Source organism: Corythoichthys intestinalis, chromosome 17 (assembly GCF_030265065.1).
Source record: "Corythoichthys intestinalis isolate RoL2023-P3 chromosome 17, ASM3026506v1, whole genome shotgun sequence".
Taxonomy (NCBI): domain Eukaryota; kingdom Metazoa; phylum Chordata; class Actinopteri; order Syngnathiformes; family Syngnathidae; genus Corythoichthys; species Corythoichthys intestinalis.
Window position 1 is genome coordinate 39,991,212 of NC_080411.1, and position 25,289 is coordinate 40,016,500.

General features: G+C 37.5%; 1 protein-coding gene across 1 annotated transcript in view; it reads right to left on the reverse strand.

Moving 5' to 3' along the window:
* Window positions 1–9,108: 9,108 nt before the first annotated feature.
* Window positions 9,109–25,289, reverse strand: part of LOC130905126 (ephrin-A5b-like) — a 140,189-nt gene continuing 124,008 nt past the window's right edge. Inside the window, exons 3-5 of the mRNA XM_057818180.1 lie at window positions 24,409–24,474; window positions 24,245–24,325; window positions 9,109–18,990 (exon numbers count right to left, since the gene is read on the reverse strand). Coding sequence (XP_057674163.1) covers window positions 18,866–18,990; window positions 24,245–24,325; window positions 24,409–24,474 — 272 coding nt within the window. The 3' untranslated portion in view covers window positions 9,109–18,865. The remainder of the gene's footprint in view (window positions 18,991–24,244; window positions 24,326–24,408; window positions 24,475–25,289) is intronic.

The following is a 25,289-nucleotide window of genomic DNA, read 5'->3' on the forward strand; positions in this document are numbered from 1 at the left end:
GTTGAGAAAAATAAATAGGGTCGTAAAACTGTGGTCAAGCCAGCGGACGTTTGTGTTCCGGTGGTCAAATGAGTGGACCCTAAAATTAGCACACCCGCATAATCCAAGGATTACGGTAAATGCATTCTGACCGAGCGGAAAGGCAGTTGACTTCCGTGTGCTCGCATTGCTCTCAACTCTTAAAAAACACTCTCAACACTCGAAAATATAACAAGGAACAAATCCTGCGATCGAGTGTCCTCGATGTCTTGTACATCCAACTCACGTTTACCTACATGGTGGTCCATATTAAGTGCTCGGCGCACATCAGCTGGCCACTGTTGGACGTGTCTGGATCAGTTTGAGTGGCAGCATCACTCATATTAGGTGAATACAGAACAAACACACTTACTGCCTGATGAACTGACAGTAGAGGTGAATTATTAGCTTCCTCTGTGACTAGCGGTACACCCAAAGGTTCGCCTACTGCTGTAGCGACAGGAGCGGCTTGCCTGCTTAAGAGAGCGGCCAACAGTCTTTGGCGCTTTATTGCGCGCATTTCACTTGCTATAGAGGAAGTCGGACATCCGGGCATTTAATGACGTCACCAGCCACAACAAAGCGTCGCCATATTTACAATGGGGCAAAAGACGAGTCACAAGGAGTTGCTATGTCGTGCATTGCAATACAAACGCGCTTAACTTTCATTTTATTTGCGGTCTTTTTTCCGTCGGAATGACTAAAAGTTGCTGTGTTGCGGGTTGTCACACATGGAAGAGTTCGGAGCCGCATTTGAAGTTCTTCATTCTTCCACGTGAGAAGAAAAGGAGAAACAAATGGCTGAGAGCATTCAATTGAGGAATAGTAAAAGAAGACAGTTACATGGACTATTTTCGCCTGTGGGAACCTAAATCCAAGCACATTTACGTTTGCAGCCGACATTTTATTACAGGCGAGTAAACTTTAATTTTTGCCCCAATTAGCTGCTAGGATTCAACAGACTAGGCAGTGGTTATTATTACGTAACCGGCAACTCGCAAAGTGTTATTTTTCTTTTGCCGTGAACTGCTCTGATTAGTTAATCGGTATATTATTGGCCTGGTGGGAATTGGTTATTTTGCCGTGACGTGCTCACGGCTAAATAACGCTTGGAGGCGAATTACTGGTTACTGCAGAAATAATCACTTTGTACGTATATATTTTCTCAGTTCCAAACAGTACATATTCCACGTAAATGATAAAGGTCAACTTAATGGGTGACTTTATGAGGTAGTTGTAGATGCTTCCGAACTCCATTGCAGGCCATTCCTTTGTTTATCCAGCTATCAGCTACGACTTTGTATCGGCAGCTTTGTAAGCCAATAAACGCTAATTTAAAATTGCATCGCCTCCTCGCGTTTGACGGCAGTGACTCGTGATAATAGTAAGCCACGTTTAAGACGTTTTTAGGAAAAAAGACGCAAAACACACCTGAAATATATTAATTTCAGACTTTTGTCTATGGAATGTTTAGCTGTGTGTTCCCCCTTCACAAAATGGCGACACACTGCTAAGTGAGGTGACGTCATCGTAACATCACGCTGACTTCCTCCATCCGAGCGCGTTAAGGCTGCTTGTGATGGAAAATAGTTGGGATAGCATTTGATTTTAGTCCCCGCTTATATCCAGCCGTTCCGGTGAGCTGTTTCATAAGTTGTCCTCGACTAAAAGCCTAGAACGCGGTGGGAGAAAAATGGCGAGAACAAAGCCTTGGGTTTTTGGGAAGTTTTGTCAGTCTAGAGGCATTTTCCCAAACCTTTCTCCTCTTCTTGTCAATAGAAAATCTGTGGAGACTCACATCACTCCCCTTGTTTCCATTTGACTGGAAATTGCATCCTAAAGCAGCACATCGTGGCATTTTACTTAGCGAGTTTAGGGAGCAATACACATTTGTTGTACACAATTGGAAACGTCCCAATTACGTCATCACTCCGAGCCAGCAAAACATGGCGCCAACTATCGGTCAAAATATGTACTAAATATTATAAAATATTGCCATTGATTTAATATTTTTATGTGTTTCTAACAACATATTATAGTACAAGAGAACAACTGTCGTTTATCAGATTCTACATGTCTTTATGATCGAGGATCCCTTTACAATTATTTCTATTCATCTAAGGCAGTGCTCGCAATCGGTGGCCATCTTGGGAATGGCAACAAGTGCTGTTTCTTTAAAAACGATGTTTTTTTTAATCTAATTTTTTTATATATATATAGTTATAATAGATGTTAAACAAAAAAATAACCTTAGAGTCTTTGTACCTTTGGCAGTTAAGTAGTCAATTCATTCCATGTTACATATCACATCAATGGTTAAAGTTAGGGCTGTCAAAATTATCGCGTTAACGGGCGGTAATTAATTTTTTAAATTAATCCCGTTAAAATATTTGACGCAATTAACGCACATGCCCCCGCTCAAACATGTTAAAATGACAGTGTCATGTCCATTTGTTACTTGTGTTTTTTTGTGTTTTGTCGCCCTCTGCTTGCGCATGGGTGTGACTGATTTTATGGGTTTCAGCACCATCCATGAGCATTGTGTAATTACTGACATCAACAATGGTGAGCTACTAGTTTATTTTTTGTTTGAAATTTTGACAAATTTTATTAAAACGAAAACATTTAGAGGGGTTTTAATATAAAATTTCTATAACTTGTACTAACATTAATCTTTTAGGAACTACAAGTCTTTCTATCCATGGATCGCTTTAACAGAATGTTTATAATGTTAATGCCATCTTGTTGATTAATTGTTATAATAAACAAATACAGTACTTATGTACAGTATGTTGAATGTATATATCTGTCTTGTGTCTTATCTTTCCATTCCAACAATAATTTACAGAAAAATATGGAATATTTTAGAGGTGGTTTGAATTAATTTCGATTAATTAATTTTTAAGCTGTGATTAACTCGATTAAAAATTGTAATCGTTTGACAGCCCTAGTTAAAATCATCATTTTCAAATGTTGTGATGATTTAAATAATGGCTTATTTTAAGTAGCAAAGTTTGATTTAAGATAAGACTATACTAATTACCGATTTGATTTATCCAGATGACGTTTATGGCATAATGATGGGTTTTAAAGGATCATGTCCCCAAGGTAATCTACATATTTTTCAGTCTTAAACCGATTTAGCAGAGCACCATGGTAAGTGGCAAATCCTGAGCTGGGAACATGTTTCTAGGTTTAGCCTCAGTAATCGTACTTTGAGAGTTTAAACACAAGAGTTGATCATGTTAATCTCAAAGTATATCCCTCTTGGATAACGCTGATTGAATGTTTACTTGCAGACATTTTGTTACATCAAAGTCTCAGAATCACGTAATCTCAAATGTCATGCAGTGATGCATCAATGTCAAGTCAGTAAACCTACACTATTTCTCATCCAGCTTCTTAAATCATTAGGAGTCACTCGTTCAGGGCTTGTAAGACAGCGAACGGATGTCAGTCTGATATATGGTTTCTACAGATGAAAAACGCAGATAGCAAGAGCCTGCTTATCAGTGGAAGTCCAGGTCAAGACATTCCCATAAACCTTACCCCCACATCAATCAACTTAAAACTCATACAGGATGTGGCCAAATTAACCCTTTCAGGGGCAGTGGTCACTACAGTGGACATCCATTCAAAAGTCGCTTTGTCATATAGCCTACCATTAGGAGTCGGGGGTCATTGGAAATAAGAGTGAGGTTAGTAAAGTAAGTAAGTACTGTATGTGTTGTGGTAGCTAGTAAATGAGGTAAATTGATATTGAAAGCACATATCGACAGCAATAGACATCTAATCTATTTCAACTAGGAAGATTGAATGATCATTTCGAGCTAAGCCTGGGCGATATGCCCAAAATTAAAAATAAACATTTTGTTTTCAGTCGATATCGATAATTATCACAATAGTTTTTTCTTTCAAATTTGAAGTCTGATTTTTGCCACTAACAGTTAAGTTGACAAAACCAGATGCTGCTTTAATCAATCTTTAAGGGATCCACGGATATAAAAACTTGTAGTTCTTAAAAGATAAACGCTAATATGAATTTTAATTATTTGATATGAACACCCCTCTTGATGTTTTCGTTGTTAAACAATTTGTAAAATTTGTTTAAATAGTAGGTCGCCATTGTTGTTGATGTCGCAGGCAGGTGACGTCACATGGTTATGCTAGCGGGCTTCCAGAGTATGACTCTAACGTCATAAACATGTAATCTGTTCAGCCCTTTCAATTTGAACCCGAGACGAGACGAGAGTATGACAAGACCAGTGTTCTGCCAAAACGTGCTACACCGGCTAAATGTCTACAAGAGGCGAATTTGACACCCAAAGTACTACCGTGCGCTTTTAACTCAATTTGTTTAGATGCATAAAGACAACATACTAAAGATGCCTTAAAAAAAAATACTTAAACGTAGTAATATCAAATAAGGGTGATCTAAATACGCCATATGACTAATGTGGACAACAGATCAACAATCTGCTCTAAAGCTACCAAAAGAAAACACAATGCTTAAAAGTATGAGAGGGAAACACATGAAAAAAAGTATTTTGAGCAATTGATGCTAGGCGGGTCAACTTCCCGTTTGTCCCCAGAAGTAAATGAATGTCGAAAATGATGTCCCTGGTGCCAAATTCTCTGGTAAAGATGTGGAAGAACATACAAAGTTTGAGTTAAAAAGATGGCTTGAGTGTCAAGGGCTGAAAAAGAGCCGATCTGATCCAGAGTTAGCTTTTTTATCGACACCTTTTTCTTGTGTGCATTGCCTTACGCCACTGACGATGACATTCTCCTGTTTCAACAATCTATCCTTTACCACTATATGCCCTGTCTTTCTTATATATTATATCCTCTGGTTGTCTTATGTCTCTGACCGTTCTTAGGTCAAATTTACATTGTTATTTTTGTGTAGTGATCGCAAATGCTACTCAGTGACAGCCAACGAACACTTTTAATTTTTTCATTAATAACAAATCTTAATTTTATGATTTATTTACACTTCCTTCTTACTAAAGTTGTTTTTTTACTACATAAAAGGGTAACAGTGGCAGTCAGACACCATTTTAATTTTTTCAGGTCATTCATTGTCAGACAGAAGCAGCACGGCAAAACACCACGCTAAAAAATAAGTAAAAATATCAAAATGGCTTACCTCTTTGGACTCTGTAGGACCATGGCGCCCAACAAAATGTTTATTGCATATGAATGGCTTCACCTTGCTGGCGTTAAACTGGTCTTTTGGACGTCCGCACAAGATGATGCATTGTTTACATTTATTTCCCCACTTTTTTGGCTTCCGGAAACGTATAAAGAAAACATCGTTCATATGTCGTGATGTCAAGAATCGTTTCTACAAGTTTCATAGGAGCAGTGTTTGATCGGCATGTTCTTTTTTGAAAGCTTACCAGAGAAAACAAGCAGAAATAACATGGGTTGTTTGCGAAGGCGTGTCTATGATATCCCACTTCCGCATTATGATGGCGACGTCCCGGTCTAAAAATAGCATTCGTGCGGTACGCTACTGGATTCATTTCCTTATTACAATTCATCATTCACACAGCCGCTAGAAACAGAAATGTTGTTTAATCTATCTTCAGGCGACCAGGAGATCATGATTTTACGACACTATGCTGGTGTGCGCTGGTCCTCTTGGAAAACGCAGTCTTCCTTAAGGCAAAACACTACTGCTTTTGTCCACCGGCGTCGCTAAAATCGACCAAAACTTGAAAAGTTACATAGTGTTGCTTTAAGATATGTGAGGACACAAACGATTTAAAAAAATAACTAAATAAATAAAATTTGCACTGCATAATACACACGAGCCACATTTATTTGAATTTATGTCTTTTTTTCTTTTTTTCAATTTAGCACGAGTGGTTTTAATTTATTTTTTTAATTTTTATTTTTTAACATTAATTTTATATTTTTTTTACTCATTGTTTTTTTTTTCAAATTTGCGTTTTTTTTTTTTTTTTTTAATTCGTTGTTATTTAAAAACTTATTTTCCAATAAGGTATCCTACATTTAATTCAGTTATTTATTTTTTAAAATTTGTATTTCCCATCGTAAAATATGTGTGGTCAACACTAATACTACCATAGGATGTCAAATGAGGGCCGGAAAATATTGTTACGCGGGCCTCAATTGGCCCTCGGATCACAAGTTTGAGATCCCTCTACTATATAAATGAAATAAAAGCAAATAATTATTCATAATTCGTGGATGAAATGATTAATTATTTTTTTAGGTTAAAAGTTAAAATGATCCTATTGTGAGTTACAAGTTAGAAGAAACATCAAACTTAATGGAACATGACGCAATGTGAAAGGACTGCGAGACCAGAAAAATATTGTAAATATGATTTTCATACTGTACATATGATTTTCATATGCTTTATCTATTACGTACTGTCAAGTTTGGTTGGTTTGGCCCGCTTTAATACAGATGGCTAGGTTCCTTATGCTTGCCGTTACATTCATGGCAGCATTTTTGACAGTTTAAAATTCTCTAAGGCTCCAGTGGAGACAATATTATGTGTGCCTTTCAAAAAGACACATGATCAGAGTTAGATTTGGCCTTGGAATGATTTGTAATTACATTCTAAGAAAGGAAAGACTGCCTCATTCTGTTTTCCCTTTGTCACGTCTAGGACACATCAGCATGGGGGGAAAAAATATCGAAGCGTCTCTGCTTTGGTGATGGCCGACGTTCTCATTGAGGGTAACCTTCAGACAAGATGTACGGACAGATGGAGCACTTGAGATGCCTTTTGTTCTTTTTTACTTCTTCATTTTTGAAGAAAACTTTGAAGAAGTCAAACAAACTACGTACATAAAAATGTACCTTTAGTGTGATACTCTCATTTTTGTTTGAGGACAAAATTGCAAAGAGAGTGCTAAAGACGACATTTTCTGTACTGCTTATCCTCACTTGGATCTTGAACTGGTGACTTGCTCCTAGCTGACTAGGATAGATTTACAGTGATTATGACATAAAAAAGTATGTTTCACGCGGTATTTTATGCTTTAAGGACCGCTTGGATGGGTGTGGAAGTGATCGTTTTATTTATTCAATTTATTGAATCCCGCGCCATGAAAATGAAGAGGAATGTGACGTCACCCGGGTCAGCATCTCACAATACAGCATACCATGCAGATTGACTGGGGATTCAGCTGATTTTGCAGATTAATTTGTTTATTTTTAGCATCACGCCAGCCAAATGTGCTGCAGGGTTTTGTTGCTGCACCAGGGAGAGATGTGTTAGCCTTTTTGGGTGTCAAAAGGTTCCCCTTCACCCCGAAATTGGCCAAAACAAGTCAGAAAACTGTAAACCGTGGGACCATTGGACTTACGAGGGAGTGAGTACCGTATTTTTGGACTATAGGTCGCACCAAAGTATAAGTCGCATTTTTTGGGGAAATTTATTTGATAGAATCCAGCACCAAGAACAGAAATTTCATCTTGCAAGGCACCTTAAAATAAAAATACAGGCTGAACAACAGGCTGAAAAGGTGTGCTAACACTACATGACGCATAAACAACAAACTGAGACCAAGAACATGCTTGGTATGTTAATGTAACATAACTATTAAGAGTTATTCAGATAACTATAGCATAAAGAATATGCTAACAAGCAACAGTGATAAAATAATTAGGGCTGTCAAAATTATCGCGTTAACGGGAGGTAATTAATTTTTTAAATTAATCACGTTAAAATATTTGACGCAATTAACACACATGCCCCGTTCAAACAGATTAAAATGACAGCACAGTGTCATGTCCACTTGTTACTTCTGTTTTTTGGTGTTTTGTCGCCCTCTGCTGGTGCTTAGGTGCGACTGATTTTATGGGTTTCAGCACCATGAGCATTGTGTAATTATTGACATCAACAGTGGCGAGCTACTAGTTTATTTTTTGACTGAAAAGTTGACAAATTTTGTTAAGACAAAAAACATTGAGGGGTTTTAATATAACATTTCTATAACTTGTACTAACATTGATCTTTTATGAACTACAAGTCTTTCTATCCATGGATCACATTAACAGAATGATAATGTTAAAGCCATCTTGTTGTTTTATTGTTATAATAAACAAATACAGTACTTATGTACAGTATGTTGAAAATATGTATCCGTCTTGTGTCTTATCTTTCCATTCCAACAATAATTTACAGAATAATATGACATATTTTATCGATGGTTTGAATTGCGATTAACTACGATGAAATAATTTTTAAGCTGTGGTTAACTTGATTAAAAATTTTAATCGTTTGACAGCCCTAATAATAATGTGTTAATAATTTCACACATAAGTCGCTCCAGAGTGTAAGACGCACCCTCTGCCAAACTATGAAAAAAAACTGCGACTTATAGTCTGAAAAAATACGGTAAACATCGTGTTTTATATTATGTCAAATACGGGGATCATGGCACACGTTCTAATAAAGCGGTGGCTTGCATTTTGTGGCTGACAATGCTCCTTGTCCACCGAGAATGCCACTCGGCCGATGAACTGCGGCTTGTCTCACACCCCTCTCGGTCCTCTTCGCTTGCCCACTGGGAGAGAGACATACTCGGCTTATTACCCTCTTTGTATGCCCGGTGTTGAATTTTGCACCCCATGAGAAATTGCAACTTTGTGTTAAAAATGGCTGCAAATACAGTGATTACAAAGTAAACACTACAAACTTTCTTTAAATAAAGGAATATTTACTTCCGTTTGATCATGGACTGACATATAGAAAAGTTCTCCTCAGACACATCCTGCCATGTTGGCTGCACACAACAACTGCATGCCGCTCTCTCACTGTTTACATCTTCGCCGTGTAGTTAGGCATAAATTTATGCCATATATTTGTGTTCAACATGTATGCTTACGATGTTACTTGTTTATTTTGAACCTGTGGATAACATTGAGAGTCTAACTGAATGTAAAAGAGGTCTTATTCGCAGCCACAACAGCTTTGGGAGCAAGATATTATAAGGGTGTAAAATTTGGCAGAACACTGGCAATAGACCATCGGGGTGGGCTCGGACAGCTACGTGCTCCTCCGACGTTGGCCGGTTTGTCTGGCGGTCATTCTCCAGCTGCTTCCCCTGCAAACGAGCTCTCCTGTCCACAGCAGGGGAACGGCGAGCTGTCACTTGCTCGCTGCCGGGGGGGTTACCGATCAGCGTGTGACATTTCCAGGGTAGTTTTGTGTGATTTTTCGCTTAGAAAGGCAAGATTAAGACTTTGAAATGCAGCTTGGTTCGGGTTAGCATGTCGGTTAGCTGTCACTCCTCCTGGTTTGTTTACGCTCTCTGAAGCCAGGGCAGGGAAATGAAAAAAGCCGGACTAACTCCGGTGGCATAAAATAGCGTTCGGAAGGTGCAAGAAGTTTGACAATTATGGAGTCATTTTGCCATGTCGTATTGAATAAATGCATTTTGAATATTTCATATTCCATTTAGCACAAGACTGTTATTTGTTATGTCCATACCATTTGTCTAGCAATTGGGGAAAAACACTTAGATAAAAAGAATATCCTGTAAAAACATTGGAGTAGAGAGACTGAAACAATGACATTTTGGTCTTCTCTTCGTCGCATTTTCCTCGTTCTGAATAACTTCCCCTCAGTGGGCTGAATAATAAATCGGACAAAATCGTGACCCTGCCGACGTCATCATCCAGCTGGGGACGCTAGAGCGCTATAATGACAGGCAAGGGCTAAACGGCAGATTAAAAGACTAATTTGTCTTCGTCTGCGCTTTGCACATGTGTATATAGTCGAATCGTCTCAAAATATGATTCTAATTCACATATTAATACCATTTAAGACTTTTTTATTAATCCTGTCATAGTCACTTGAAGCTCACTGTTCATCTTGATATTATAGAAAATGAATGCATGAATTCTGTTCTGGTATTAGAAAACTGATGATGGTGTAAGTTTATCATCCAAGGGTTTTAAAACTTTGAAATCCTTCCAAATTATTCTTATATGAAAACAATACTGTATCTCCACAGTGCCTTTGCTGTCACAAAGAATAAAATGTATTTCTCTATTTATTTATTGTTTGTAAATGTTGCTATCTTTACTTATGCTCATTGCTAAACTCACGGCTAGGCCCTGAGGGTTGTTTATTCAATGTCATCTTTTTGATCTCAACTATTTTTAAAAAGTAATAACATAATCAGACTTTTATGTTGTGAATCTCAATCGCCGCTAAAACAGAAAAAATAGACGACACATGTATTATTCCAGCTCAGGATTCATCCAAGTTCCAAACTGCGCAGAGGTGAGTTGAAGCCTACTGTAGGTATTGGTAAGAGGGTTGGTATTAATTTGAATTAAAAAAGAAGCCATGCAGAGTGAAGAGCTAAAAGGCATATGAAGCCCTTTCCTGGTGAGCCTCCCACAAGCGCTCCACATTCCTGAAAGATTAATCGAAGATTCTTTTTGTTTTTTTTTTCACAGTCTGCATATTACCTTCAGATCCAAAAGAAACAGCTGTTCTTCTGAACTCAGCCTGTGTGTGACAGACTCCGACTGAGCTTCCATGTTCGTATTTTTGTCACTCATTTTGAAGTCATTAATGATACAAACACACAAAATGCTTACAATGACAAAGAAATATTTATTACACCATGATTGTTTTCATTAGTTATAGCTGCTCCAACACGTGTATTTACAAATAAACGCACTTTCTGGAAGAGAAAAAAATGTAGCGAGAGATTGAGCAGGGAAACGGAATCAAGAGATAAGAAGGGGTACGGGGGACGCGCAGTACAATGTCTTTTTAAATTTCGGGAAACATAATTGTTTCAAACAAACAAAAAAATTGCCCAGACAAAAGCACACCATGGCATTTGTAGATAGAAAGCACGGAGAAAGGATTCTGCAAACTAGAATCAGTAAAATTGAACTGCAGGTTACATGTTCAGGTGAAATAGAAACAGAACCCTTTGGACCAACACTCGTGAAACAGTTTATCGATAACATGTCAAACATCCTCAATAGAAGTGTAATGTAAGTCTTGCCACAGAGAGTAAACATACAAATAGAGGTGAGATTTAACAAAGGGCCACCAATATACTGCCAAGGGCGTAGGTTTGATCTCAGCATTGGTAGGGACAGTATAACAGCATAACCTGCATCTACACTTTTTGCTGGGGACGGGACATTAATAAGGCCAAACAGATTGGGTGAGTGGGGGTCAGGACTGCATTTCTCACAGATACCTAACAATGAATAGCAAATGATCAATGCAAAATAAATCTCCATTGACTGATACAAACTTTCATATGTATTGGTTCAGGTGATACACCGTTCGATTCAGATTCAAAGCTTTGTTTTCAAAAACTACTGAAGAAGCTTTTTAAAAACTTCTAAAATAGATGCCAGGATTGTATTAGCAAATTTAATTTTCACTTGCAAAATTAGTGGTGTGGTCCCTACTTCCACAACATTGACGTCTTTTTACATTAGTTACAGTGGCTACTGCTGGCCAAAAAAAACCTTCTAAAATCCCTCCTCTTCGAAGGGGGCGGAGGTAGCGGCATCATAAAGTTCATAATGTTCTTGACGGGTCAGATTGGTCATGCACTGTGCCGTGCATTCATGTAGGGGGCCGCCCACATCAAGAGGTGCTATTCACAAACACACGCACGCAGCGATCTAACGCCGGATTTCTGTTGAAATAGTACGAAAGCTGTACCGCATACAAAAAGGAAGAAGTGTCTCAGGAGTGATTTGTTCGAGGATTCAAGGTAATTATTATATTTCGTACCATGCAAGCATTTTGAAACGTGAAAAAAATCAATGGGAGAAATTAGCTGCTACTGCATAGTTCGCAATATTTACGTAAAATAAATGCTAACTGCACGTTTTTTTTTTTTTTTTTTTTGCTTTTAACCAAGAATTGAATATGTTTTACGTCCATATCTATAAAGAATTCGAGAATTTAAAAATTTATTCACAAGGATTTTTACCAGAAAAGCTCTGTTTACATAAGGCAGAAGCTAGCTATATTCACTAACAGACTAGCATTGTACATCGACATATTCATGTGGAATAATTGATAACTGCACTTTTTTTTTTTGCTTTTAACCAAGAATCGAGACTGTTTTACGTTCATATCTGTAAAGAATTCGGGGATTTAAGCATTTATTCACAAGAATTTTCACCAGAAAAGCTCTGTTTACATCATGCGGCCGCTAGCAACACTCACTAACAGACTAGCATTGTACTTCGACATATTTATGTAAAATAAATGCTAATGGCAGTTTTTTATTTTTTTTTTGCTTTTAACCAAAAATCGAGACTGTTTTACATCCATATCTATAAAGAATTCGGGAATTTGAAAATTTATTCACAAGGATTTTTACCAGAAAAGCTCTGTTTACATAAGGCAGAAGCTGGCTATATTCACTAACAGACTAGCATTGTACATCGACATATTCACGTGGAATAATTGATAACTGCATTTTTTTTTTTTTTTTGCTTTTAACCAAGAATCGAGACTGTTTTACGTTCATATCTGTAAAGAATTCGGGGATTTAAGCATTTATCCACAAGAATTTTCACCGGAAAACCTCAGTTTACATAAGGCAGCCGCTAGCTATATTTGCTAACAGACTAGCATTGTACTTCGACATATTTACGTAAAATAAATGCTAACTGCACGTTTTTTTTTTCTTTTTTTTCTTTTAACCAAGAATTGAGACAGTTTCACGTCCATATCTATAAAGAATTCAGGGATTTAAGCATTTGTTCACAAGAATTTTAAACGAAAAAGGCTCTTTTGACTGTGATTCCACTCGGACAGCTTTGACAGCCACGCCAATAATGCAGGCCCCCTATTTATCGGCCCCGCACCCCGTGTCCCGTCAAAACATTATGAAGTCTATGGCCGCATGTTGTCGACATATTGTATTTCTGTTGGGCTGTGAATGGTGTGTTTGGGGTTTCGGGGTCAAGTCATCAGTCAATAAAACATGCGTTCGAAGGACAAAAGACTGGCACATCGAGCAAGTAAAAAGGGGCAAATGTAACTCTGAACATAATGAAAATAAATCACTAAATAACGGTAGGGTCAAATATATCCTTAAAACATATGGGAAGACAATCTAAATTACTTATATAACTGAACTCATTATATAATGCAAATAATGTTGCTTAAAAGTTAGTGGGTACAATTTAAGCATCCTGAAAATTTGATAGTGTTTTCTCACTACCGTCTCTATGCAAACCTACGCCCTTGTATACTGTATAAATGAAAAACCTGTGTGAACTACAGTATTACAAGACTTTCTAGCTCTTAAAGATCCATCTGGTATTCATTCAGACCCTTTCCATGATTCATGAGTGTAAGATGACCACTTCATGTTTAATATGCTCCACATTTGCACAAATGAACATCCCAAGGGTGTAATGTTTCTATGTTTTATATAAAATACATACAAAATGAAAGTCTTATAATATCAAACATTATTTTCTTACTGATTACCCATAAAGAGGGGTGTGAACAAAGTATCTAACACTGTATGTTACAATAGATTCATTGTTGGATACACAGTATCCAGGAAATTGGTTGCTTTTGTCATGGTGACATGGCCGCAGGTAAAGATTTTAAGGTGAGTAAAAACATGACTCTATTGGTTAAACTCAGATGCACGGATTTTTGTGGTAAAATGATAAAAGTAAATCCGCTTTTTTCTGCAGAGCTGCACAGATGTGAAAATACACAGGGGAAGGGGGGCATCCACAAAAGACAAGGATTGGGAGCTAGTTAAGTGACTTTGTGATCATGCAATGCATATGCAAATAAGTTGTGTAAGTGAATGCAGTGTTACAAAACATCAAACTTTGAACATGCACGTAACCTATATGTGTGTTAGCACCCACATAGAGCAGCATTTTTAGCACTCAGGAGTAATTATGCTGTTGAGAGAGAAAATGAATATTAACATGAAAGTGAATGATTCGTCTGAAAAATTCAAACTTTATCATGATTTTGTTCTGGCTTTGTAGTTACAAACTCTCTCCCATAATGAATGATTTTTGTTCGTTCATTAAAAAAAGAAAGAAAAAAGAATTTTTTTTTGACAATATATGAAATCACTGCCACTCTTTGTTAAATATACATTTGTATTTACCTACTTTAATATCTGTCACTATTCTTTAAATGTACTGACACATTACTAAATGAAAATGGACATGTTACAGTCACAATTCTGACTCTATCTTTCTCTCTATAGGGGTTGAGTTCTCATTGCAGCACTCAGCAGGTGCACCAGTGTAGTGTGTACTGTGCACATGAGCTTTATATAGTATAATACACCATGTAGACAATAATGGGAGACTTGTACATTCTAGCGTGCAAACTGTTTTAGTTAGAACCTAAAGCGGAAGTTCAGAATTTTTGATTTAGGCTTAATCATCGAGTTAGCGGGGTTCAATTAGTCGGTGGAGTTGATTTTAGCAAATTCCGTACAGTTTGTCAGTAATTTGTTATTTTCAGGGCTCCAGAGTGGCTAAGCTAGTGCGAGTCAATGGTCCCTTATTAGCATGTCAATAAAAAAACAATATTAACAAATCTAACATAGTCAAGTCAAATAAATTAAAAACGCAGATCATTGTTCCAAATATCCATCCGGTCACAACAATGTCGACCCAAACTGCCGTAATTCATTTTATTCTGCATGACTATTTTTTTTAGATATGTAATGAGTAGGGTTGGTCATCGAGCATCGATGGGAACCGGTTCTATCACTCCGATGCTCCCGGAATCGTTCGAATTTTAAAATTCCGATTCTATGTTTCTATGCCCTGACTGCCGAACGGGGAAAAAAATGCTCAAGTTCAAAGAATGATATTCATATACAAGTTAAAATTATCCCTGTGAGAAGTTCATATAATTTAAAAAATCAATGAGAAGGTAAGACTTTAATATAAACCATGCAATTTTTTTTTTACCGTGCCTCTTAAAGAATTGGAATCAAGAATCGTTGGGAACCGGAATTGAAACGTGGAATCGTAATCGGAATCGTTCAATTTCAAACGATGCCCAACACCAGTAATGAGACCACAATAAAGATGGGTGCTTCGGCTACTTGTGCTCCTTTTGCATTCGTGGAAGTCGGACTTCTCCCTCTTCCCACAGCAAGATGGCTGACTGTGATGCGACAAGTGTTTTATTTTGGCCATCAAAAGACATTTTGACCTCCAGCAAACCTGCCTTCTCGTAAGCGATCAAATAGTGGAGGAAAAACGTCAGCTAAAGAAAATAGCACACACTGTAAACTGCCTTCTGTAGTTTTCCTATTGACGGTCTACTTTTCGACGGGCAGCATCATTTTGTCGAAGACTTCAAATTGAAGCAACCAGTGAAGTTGCGGTACTTTTTTTCCCGACTAGGGCCTCCCAGTTCGAGTGGTGTTCCAATATTTTTCCTGGTTGGAGGTTGGAAAACTCCGATTTCCCACCTTCCTTGAACGCAGCATCAGTCCACTGCGTCTTAACTGAAGAACAGCAACATGGGGAAATGTGCATGGATGGCTGTGGAAATACTGTAAGAAATGGGCAAAATAAATGTTCCACAAATTCCCGATGGAGAACGAGGAACAATATAAACTGTTTACTTGCTGTTGGCTACGACATAAACACACAGCTGTTCCCTGCAGAGCTGCTGGATTACAAATGTTGCGGTTCATAATACAATTATTGACATGCAATGGTAGGTATTAATAACTTTTTTTTCCTGAAAACATAGCCAACACTATTGATTGCATAGGTCATCGGTGATTTTCATGCGTGTATATGTTGTTTTTTATTGCCATTCTAAGATGGGATCATTGACTCATACTAGCTTAGTCACTCCGGAGCCCTGAAACTAACAAATAATTGGCAAACTGCACGGAATTTGTTTAAATCAACTGAACCGACTAATTAAACCTCCAATAAGCCCAAGATTAAGCCTAAGTCAAAAATTTTGAACTTCCCATTTAAATCATTGGCTAACATTAACGGCCACAGATGACCAATCTATTTTCCAGTCAAAATCGGTTGCTGTCAATGGCACTGAAACATGATCAATCACTGATTTTTACCGCTCACACAACGTTAGACAATGTAAAAATATCATGGTAAAACTATTTTGATTAACAGAAAATAAGTACAGGTTATGACGTACTTACGTGATTTCGACTTTAAAACGCTGGAGTCTCGTCGATTTTTTTAATGTTAATGTTGACTTTTGTTTAGTGATGCATGCGATTGTTTTGGCACAGGAAGTAAGGGTGCATGTACATGAAGAATTTATTTGCACACACGAAGAAGAGCACATCTGCTTCCACAAAGAAGTCGCGTAGCCAAGTGAGAGAGGGGAAAGATTACAGCTGCAAGCCTACGCACACATTTGCTGCTTATGTAGCAACACCTCTATATAACACCTTTTGTACTATTTATAGTGCGTTTACAATTGTGGTCGAACATTTTGAGTGTGTTTATGTGATTGTTTTTGAAGATTGTGCGAAAGCTAACTGACACATGCTAATCGTTTGTGTGGATTGTTATTGCTGTATCAGCAACTAGTTATAAACACAAATTTTAATTACTGTTATTGAAGATGAAACTGATTTAATTTAATTTTTTATTTTAGTTTTGTTCTGCAAGTGTTGATGTCTTGAGCAGCTGAATAAAGTCATCGAACCACACGCACGTCTGACGTCCTCATTTTGGAGCTTATCTTGCTGTCTAGCTAGGACTAAGGCTAGGTTCATACTACAGGTCTTAATGCACGAATCCAATTTTTTCGTGTTATTCCGACTCGGGTGAGGCATTAACTTGATGGTCTGAACGTGACAAGTCGGATAGAAGTGGACCATTTTAATTCCGATCTGGGTCACTTTCGTATGTGGTTTAAATCCGATCTGGGCCACATTTTTTCAGAATGTCACGGCGGTCTGAACTGTCAAGTCTCCCAAATTGGAATTCGTGCAGCAATTATGTCGTCAAAGAGTGAGAGACAGGGCGCTACGGTAGCGGTGCAGCTGTGCGTTAGCGCCTAGTTTGCCTTGAACATGGCTTTTGGGGAAGTCATAAAAAATAAAATGGGTTGAGGATAAGCCTGAGAATGTCGGTTTTCTCTCTGCTCCATATGAGCAATATTTCAGGATTGCTTACATGGCCAAGAGTCGGGGCAAACTCTCCATGTGTGTGTGTGTCATGCACGGACAGTGCGTGCACGCTATCAATCCATATAAACTCTGAATATAATATTAAACAGGGATTATTTATGTCTGTTATTTTATTTATATATTGTTTTGATGCTCCTGTGCATGCGGGTCATTTTCGGCAGGGCATCTCGGACTGCCAATTAGTGCGCATGCGTTATACTTGAATGGGCTCAATGGACAAAGGCAGTCTGAACGGGCAAGCCAAAAAAACATGACAAAAAAAATCAGATTTGTGCATTAAGACCTGCGGTATGAACATAGCCTTAGCTCCAGCGTCTTGGCAATGATAGTACAATGACGTACAATACGTGTTTTTGGATAGTTATTTTTAGATGTAGGGGTACTTTAAGGGTTAATTCTGATTTATGTGGAAATTCAGGTTACGTCGCCAGCGTAGGAATGGAACTCGTTCGTAACCCGGGGACAAACTCGAGTCTCATTCCCGTTTGATGTACCGCACTGTTGTCTATCATTTAGTGTACCACAAGACTGCATCATGCTCATTTGTCCAAATCTGTGCTGCTTAATATAAGGAGGACTAAACTCATTGTTGCTATTTATATATTTCAGTTCAGCCACGGAAACATCCCTGAACTCTTTATGACATGTGTTACTATATACAAAAATTGTGTCAAAATGAATAACGCCGTTGAGAACACATTTTTTACACCCTGATGGTACATCAGACTTTTTTTTCTTCCTTTCTAGACTTTTTTAAAAACCATTCAAAAACATTCAAGCTTAGAACAGATACACAAACTATATTGACTAGTATTGTATGAGTTTTCCAAATGAAGTGTGTTATCTAACCTGATGAGTTATTGTGCTAATGCGTTTTTATTGCCTTTTTACCAGCGCTAAATGAGAATAAAGCACAAGGAATCACAATAAATAAAAACACATGTTGCCAGGACAAAAAAACAAACAAACAAATAAACAAAATACCTTGCACATCATTCAAATATTTTACTGTACACCCGTGTTGGTTGATACACATGAAATATGTGAATCATTAAAAAAAAAAAAAAAAAAAAAAAACACCACTAAATCGCTTCACTTCAGATACTAAAAATGAGTGCTTTTTTTTTTTTTTTTTTCTATGTTCTCAATATATTTTCACCAAGGCTACTCCACAGTCTCGTAACAAATCATCCAACTCCTTTATCACCTGAGGAAGGTTACATTAGAGAGAAGAGTGCCCTCAATGTCCTTTTCTACAGACCCGAGATCTTCTGACGTGAGAATTACCCCTATTATTTGAAGGGGTCTCGTCTGATGTTACAGACAGAAAAAAGGCCTGTAAACTTTAAGTGATCCTGCAGCGCTTCCTTGAAGAATGTGAACAATGTCGTTTGTGAATGCGTGTGTATGTGTGTTTGCGTCAACACAAATCAATGTATTATATCTGAAAGGAGCCTCTTTGAAGAAGGTCACGCACACTAGTGGGCAAAATGAAAACTTTCATGGTCCCCTTCTTTTTCACTGAGAGAGATTGTCCGAGTTTGTCGTGTTTTTTTTTTTTTTTTAATGCAATAAAAAAAAGTGCTCCGTAAGTGGGAGGGGTTGCAAGGTAGGGCAGCCTGTGGTCCAATCAGGACAGTCATATCTTGGATTTTTCCTCAGAACGAGCGCTATAAGCACAAGATAGCTGCCAGGAGTATGAGGCTGGAACTGAGAAGCAGCACGGAATTGCAGCAGTGGACGGCAGAGTTCACGTCGCTTCGTGAAGGCTCCGGTGACTCATGACTGATGTCATCTGAAGGGGGGAGAAATGGCAAGAGTGAAGATTTCCTCTTAAATTAAGAGGTTTGTGAGTGCATTACTACCCTCATTTTCGGACTGCAGTGGTATGAAAAGAATCCGAACCTTTTGAAATTTCTCACGTTTCTGCATAAAATCACCATCAAATGTGATCTGATCTTTGTCAAAATCACACAGATGATAAAAATGTGTCTGCTGTAACTAAAATCACCCAAACATTTATTGGTTTTCATATTTTAATGAGGATAGTAAGCAAACAATGATAGAAGGGGGAAAATAAGTAAGTGAACCATCACATTTAATATTTTGTGGCCCCCCTGTGGCAGCAATAACTTCAACCAGACGCTTCCGGTAGCTGCAGAACAGACTGGTACATCGATCAGGACTAATCTTGGCACATTCTTCTCGACAAAACTGCTTGTGTTCAGTCAGATTCCTGGGATGTCTGGCATAAATTGCTGCCTTTAGGTCATGCCACAGCATCTCAAAGCGGTTCAAGTCTGGACTTTGACTTGGCTACTCCAGAACGTGTATTTTGTTCTTCTGAAACCATTTTGAAGTTGATTTACTTCTGTATTTTGGATCATTGTCTTGGTGCAGGATCCATCCTCTTTTTAGCTTCAACTGTCTGACAAACAGCCTCAGGTTTTCCTGCAAAACATCCTGATAAACTTTTGAATTCATTCTTCCATTAACGATTGCAAGTTGTCCAGGTTCTGAGGTAGCAAAACAGCCCCAAATCATGATGCTCCCTCCACCATTCTTGCCGGTGTGGATGAGGTGTTGATGTTGGTGAGCTGTTCCATTTTTCCTCCACACATGACGTATGTTACTCCCAAAGAATTCAACTTATGTTTCATCAGTCCACATTTTGCTAAAACTTCTGTGGCGTGTCCAAGTGCCTTTTTGAGAACATGAAACAAGCAACAATGTTTTTGTTTTTTTTCTTTAGACAGCAGTGGCTTCCTCTGTGGAGTCCTCCAATGAACACCATGCTTGGCCATAGTATTACATATAGTTGATGCGTGCACAGAGATATTGGACTGTGCCAATGATTTCTGTAAGTCTTTAGCAGACACTCTAGAGTTCTTTTTTACCTCTCTGAGTATTCCGTGCTGAACTCTTGACTTCATCTTTGGTAGATAGCCACTCCTTGGGAGAGAAGCAACAGTGCCAAACTCTCTCCATTTGTAGACAACTTCTCTGATTTTCGATTGATGAACATTTTGAGATGGATTTGTATCCTTTCCAGCTTAATACAAATCTACAATTCTTGATCACAGGTCTTCAAGACAGCTCTTTTGACCGAGCCATGATGCACATAAGACAATGCTTCTCATCAAGACAATTCTCACCAGGTGTGTGTTTTATAGTGGGCAGGCCAGTTTTTAAACTACTCATCAGTGATTGGGAATACACCTGACATAAATTGTGTGGTAAAAATGGGTTTCAATTGCTCTTTAAGTCTTCTTAGGAAGAGGGTTTACCTACTTATTTTCCCCCTTCTGTCATTGTTTGCCTGCTATCCTCATTAAAATAGGAAAACCTATTAATGTTTGGGTGGTTTTAGTTGAAGCAGACACTGTTTTTTTACATCTGTGTGATTTTGACAAAGATCAGATCACATTTAATGGTGATTTTATGCAGAAATTTGAGAAATTCCAAAAGGTTCAGATACTTTTTAATAGCACCGTATAAGCCACTTTTTTGCCTAATTTTGAATCCTGTGGCTTATAGTCCAGTGCGGCTTATTTGATTTATTGGGTTAACAGCGCCGTCATAAGACCGCCATAATTATGAAATGATACTATCATGGGCATTAATGAATGCTTTTGACCGATGTCATTAGGTGCCATATGGGAAATTATGTCACTATCTGCATTTATGTCCAGCTAGGATCTTTTACATCGATTCAAACTGAGATCATTTGCCGGATGACACACAATGACATCTGGCATAAGCATTCAGTAATGCTCATGGCAGTGTCATGTCATAATTATGACGGTCATATGGCAGTCTTATGGTGCCACTGTCACCCAAGTGTTAACAAATACCATAACTAGCAATTAATGAAACAACTGGAGCAGTAACTGAAGAAATAATTAGCACAGAAAATGCATTTGAATTGTTATTTACATCTGTATCGCCATACATGCTAGGAATCATGTTGGACGACAACAGTGCTTACAGCAGGTGGCAGCAGAGGTTGACTGTCTCCTTCAAGGGAGCAGTGATGGCCAAATGAAACTTTGAAGCCAATTGGTTCAAAGCTTCATGGTGGTTCATTTAGTCTTATGACACCGCTGTCAAATAAAGTGTTACCGGTTACCATAATATGTTTTGGTGTAAATATCCCATAATACAGTGACGACCGCCGCTGCCGTTTTCGTGTCAAATTCTGTGGCTGACGGCTTATACTCAGGTGCGCCTTATAGTCCCCAAATTACGACAATATTAATAACAGCCTCTGGAGGCCAAACAATATTTGGAATGTTTTAATTCCAAAATCTCTGCAGACCTTACAGGTCAGTGGTCAGTGGGAAAAAAGGGATTTTAAAAACAAAGACATTAAAATTAATCAATTAATTAAGCTTGTTTAAAGCTGTTATTTTACTAATGCAACAATAATACTCTCAACTGTGGTATCAATACTTCCATACTTGCATTTATTTTGATGTGACTCGTTTGTTCTCAATTAAAACATGCTGGGTCTCTTCAGACATTCACTTAATGACTGAAATAACTGTTCTGTCTAATAAAGGATTTTGGATATATTTTATATCTCGCTGCTTCCACTTGTAACTATAAAGTAAAGTAACAGGAGCAAACAATATAAAACAACGTGGCAATGCCATAAACAGGCTGCAGTCACAGAGAGAATTTAAAGTGTCAAGACACATCATTATAAAAGACGACAGATAGGCACAGCCACTAGGGAAATTGTGCTTCATAGAATCCCCTCTACAGTTACAGTTTCAAAGATTTTAGTATTTTTATATTGTGAAACAAAACAACATGTACAATACTTGTAAGTTGTGTTACCATTAAAAATCTCCAGAGAGTTACAGTTTTACGTCATGTGTAAATTTTGAGGTTTTGAGAGGCATCCACTGTGATGTACACAATAAAAAAAAGTACACAATTAATTTAGGTTCAATATTATTTTGGAGGTGTAGGTTTTGAATCCAGTTACTGTAAATTACTGCATTTGAAACTGAGTTTAGATATATTTTTTGTTTTTTTCATCTTCCAAAAATTATATAAAAATATAGATACTTATTTTTCAATGTACACACACGTAATAATTACAATTAAATTCACATGGTGAATCTACTGTACATAGAATTTGTGTAAAGATCGAATACACATTGTGAAAAAAACATTAGTAAAGGAACACAATCATTATTATAAAGTGTATTGAGAGTAAACAAAAAAGCTTAAACTATTTATCTGAAATAGTAGATATATGAATGATATTGGAAAAAAACCTACAACCTGCAACTTTTTGAGGGTTTGCGATACATTGCAGTATATTGAAATATTAAAACTGTTATTTTTTGTATTCGTGTAATGTATTCAGTATTTTGAAAGAGTTTCCCCCTTGTTTTCTCATTTATCCTTGTATTCTTAATTTTTTCCCTTATTTTATATTCTTCGAACAATTTATCATATTCTTCATTATAAAAATGTTATCTTCTAGTTTCTGTAGTTTTTTATTGTTGCGTTGTAGATTTAAGGTGCTGTAATTGACTTCAATTGCATGTATTTATTCTTCATTTATTTAAGAACTGAAAGTGCCTAAAATTGCAAAACCGCGATATATGATTCTATTCATATAATTCCCTTTCATCCAGGCTAAGGGGGTTTATCTGTGAATGATGAAGATTACTGTATATAAAAGGGATAAAGGAAGCACACTTGCTGCTTTTATGAAGCAAACCAAAAGCTTATTCATTCATTCATTCATTTTCCATGCCGCTCATTGTATTCATAAAAATAATAACATGCACATCCTGCAATATGACTATTGCGCATGCGTACATCGCGATGGTGATATTCAAACGATATATTGCGTTGTATATATTATCGTATAGTATAGTATAGTATAGTATAGTATACCGTATTTTTCGGACTACAAGTCGCACCTGAGTATAAGTCGCACCAGCCATAAAATGCCCAACAAAGAGAAAAAAAACATAGAAGTCGCACTGGAGTATAAGTCGCATTTTTGGGGGAAATTTATTTGATAAAATCCAACATATAGGACAGATATGTCATCTTGAAAGGCAATTTAATACAAAAATACAATAGACAACAACATGCTGAATACGTGTACAGTGTACAGTGCATGAACAACGAAATGCGAATATAACGGCTCGGTCCTGGCTATACAGCGAGCTAAACTCCCAAATGACGAAGCTGGACGTCCGTATAATTTGCTGAATCAATTTTGTCCTCGATACCAAACAGGTTCGCATCACCGTAAATAAATGATAATTAGGTGCTATTACAGCAATGACACAAACTGTTAGCATGCGTTCGCTAGCATTAGCACATTGTTCAAACAACCACACAAGTGGCTCTAAGTGTCTGACCGCGGGTGGAAAACACACAACAACAACAGAAAAGATGATACACACAGGCGTTGCCTCTGTAGAGATATTTTACAAGCATAAACAATGAACGTATGTTCGCAGCCGTTTTTCTCTCTCGCTAACTCGCCCACTCACTCAGAGCTGCGTAGCTGTCAGTCTTCTTCTGGTGTGTGAGCGCTCTTCTTCACCTAAACAAGTGCGAGTGCGCCCCCACGTGGGCGTGAAAGCGCCACAAACTAAAAGCATGCATTTCAATATAAAAAAGTCAATAATAGAATTCAACACACATTGCCAAAGGCAGAACGCGAACGTGGCCATAGCTATTAAGAGTTTATTCAGATAACTATAGCATAAAGAACATGCTAACAAGTTTACCAAACCATCAGTGTCACTCCAAAACACCAAAATAACATGTGAAATGATATCATAATGTGTTAATAATTTCACACATACATCGCTCTTGAGTATAAGTCTCAGCCCCAGCCAAACTATGAAAAAAACTGCGAGTTATAGCCCAAAAAATACGGTAGTATAGTATAGTATAGCATCGTTTACAGTGTTGTATTGAACTAAGAATATTAAAAAGCCACAGAGCATGCTCATACAAATACACACACGCACACACTTAGACACACTGCTATAAAATCCACCAACCTCTTGGTTCTAGACTGTTGTGACTGTTTTCATCAAAGTCGATTCCTTCCTCAACGCTACCAGAGTTGCGCACACAATTGTCTTAAACACAAAGAGGAGAGAAGATGTGTGATTACCGCAATCAGATGTCACTCAGCTTATTGTACCAACAATGTACAACTTACTTTGTGGCCTAACAAATACTTTGAGTCGGAGGCAGCTCCTTCTTCCTTTGGCGTCAGTGAGGGAAGCTGTGAGAAAAATCAGCCACAATTAAGTACAAATAACAAAAACAAATGTCCAGCTTTTCTTTAACAGTGATCCCTCGTTTTTCACGGTTAATGGGGACCCTAGCGAAAATCGAAAATCTTCGAAGTAGAGGTGGCCCTTATTGATAAATTTTATAAAAAAAATAAAAATAATGTTTTACCCTACATGTATATGTATATTTCAATAAATGGTTTTTAATGACTGCAAATGTAATAATTAAGATATAAATTAGAAATATAGGAAAGAAAACCATGATTTGTACAAGTATACATGCATATACAGTGATCCCTCGCTACTTCGCACCCTCAGTCCATCACAGATTTTTTTTCACTGAAAAAAAAAAAAAAAAATACTGTACAGTATTTCATTTAAAAATGTTAAGATGTATGCATTTATTAAAAAATATATATATAAGGGTTGTGTTATGTTTTTTCCCTTTTCTCCCCAAAGTATAATTTTAAAAAAGTCTTATATGCATTTCTTTCCAATGCTGTTAAATCTGAACAAATACATTGAACACACACACAAAAAAATGAAAAAGCACCATATAGCGAGGAATCACTGTATTTCTAAATAAAGAAAATAATTCACATTTTTAAGCAGTTTTGTAGCACAATGTCACGGCTCAGGATGTCACTGGATCTGAACACATGACTGGAAGTCGGGCCCGATTATGTCATTTTCAGGGGATCAGACTCAGCAAAAAGAGTGGGTTTTTAAAATGTTTCATATTTAAGTATTAACTTATTGGTTGCCATTGACGGCGATAGACGTCCAATCCATTTTGAATGGGGAA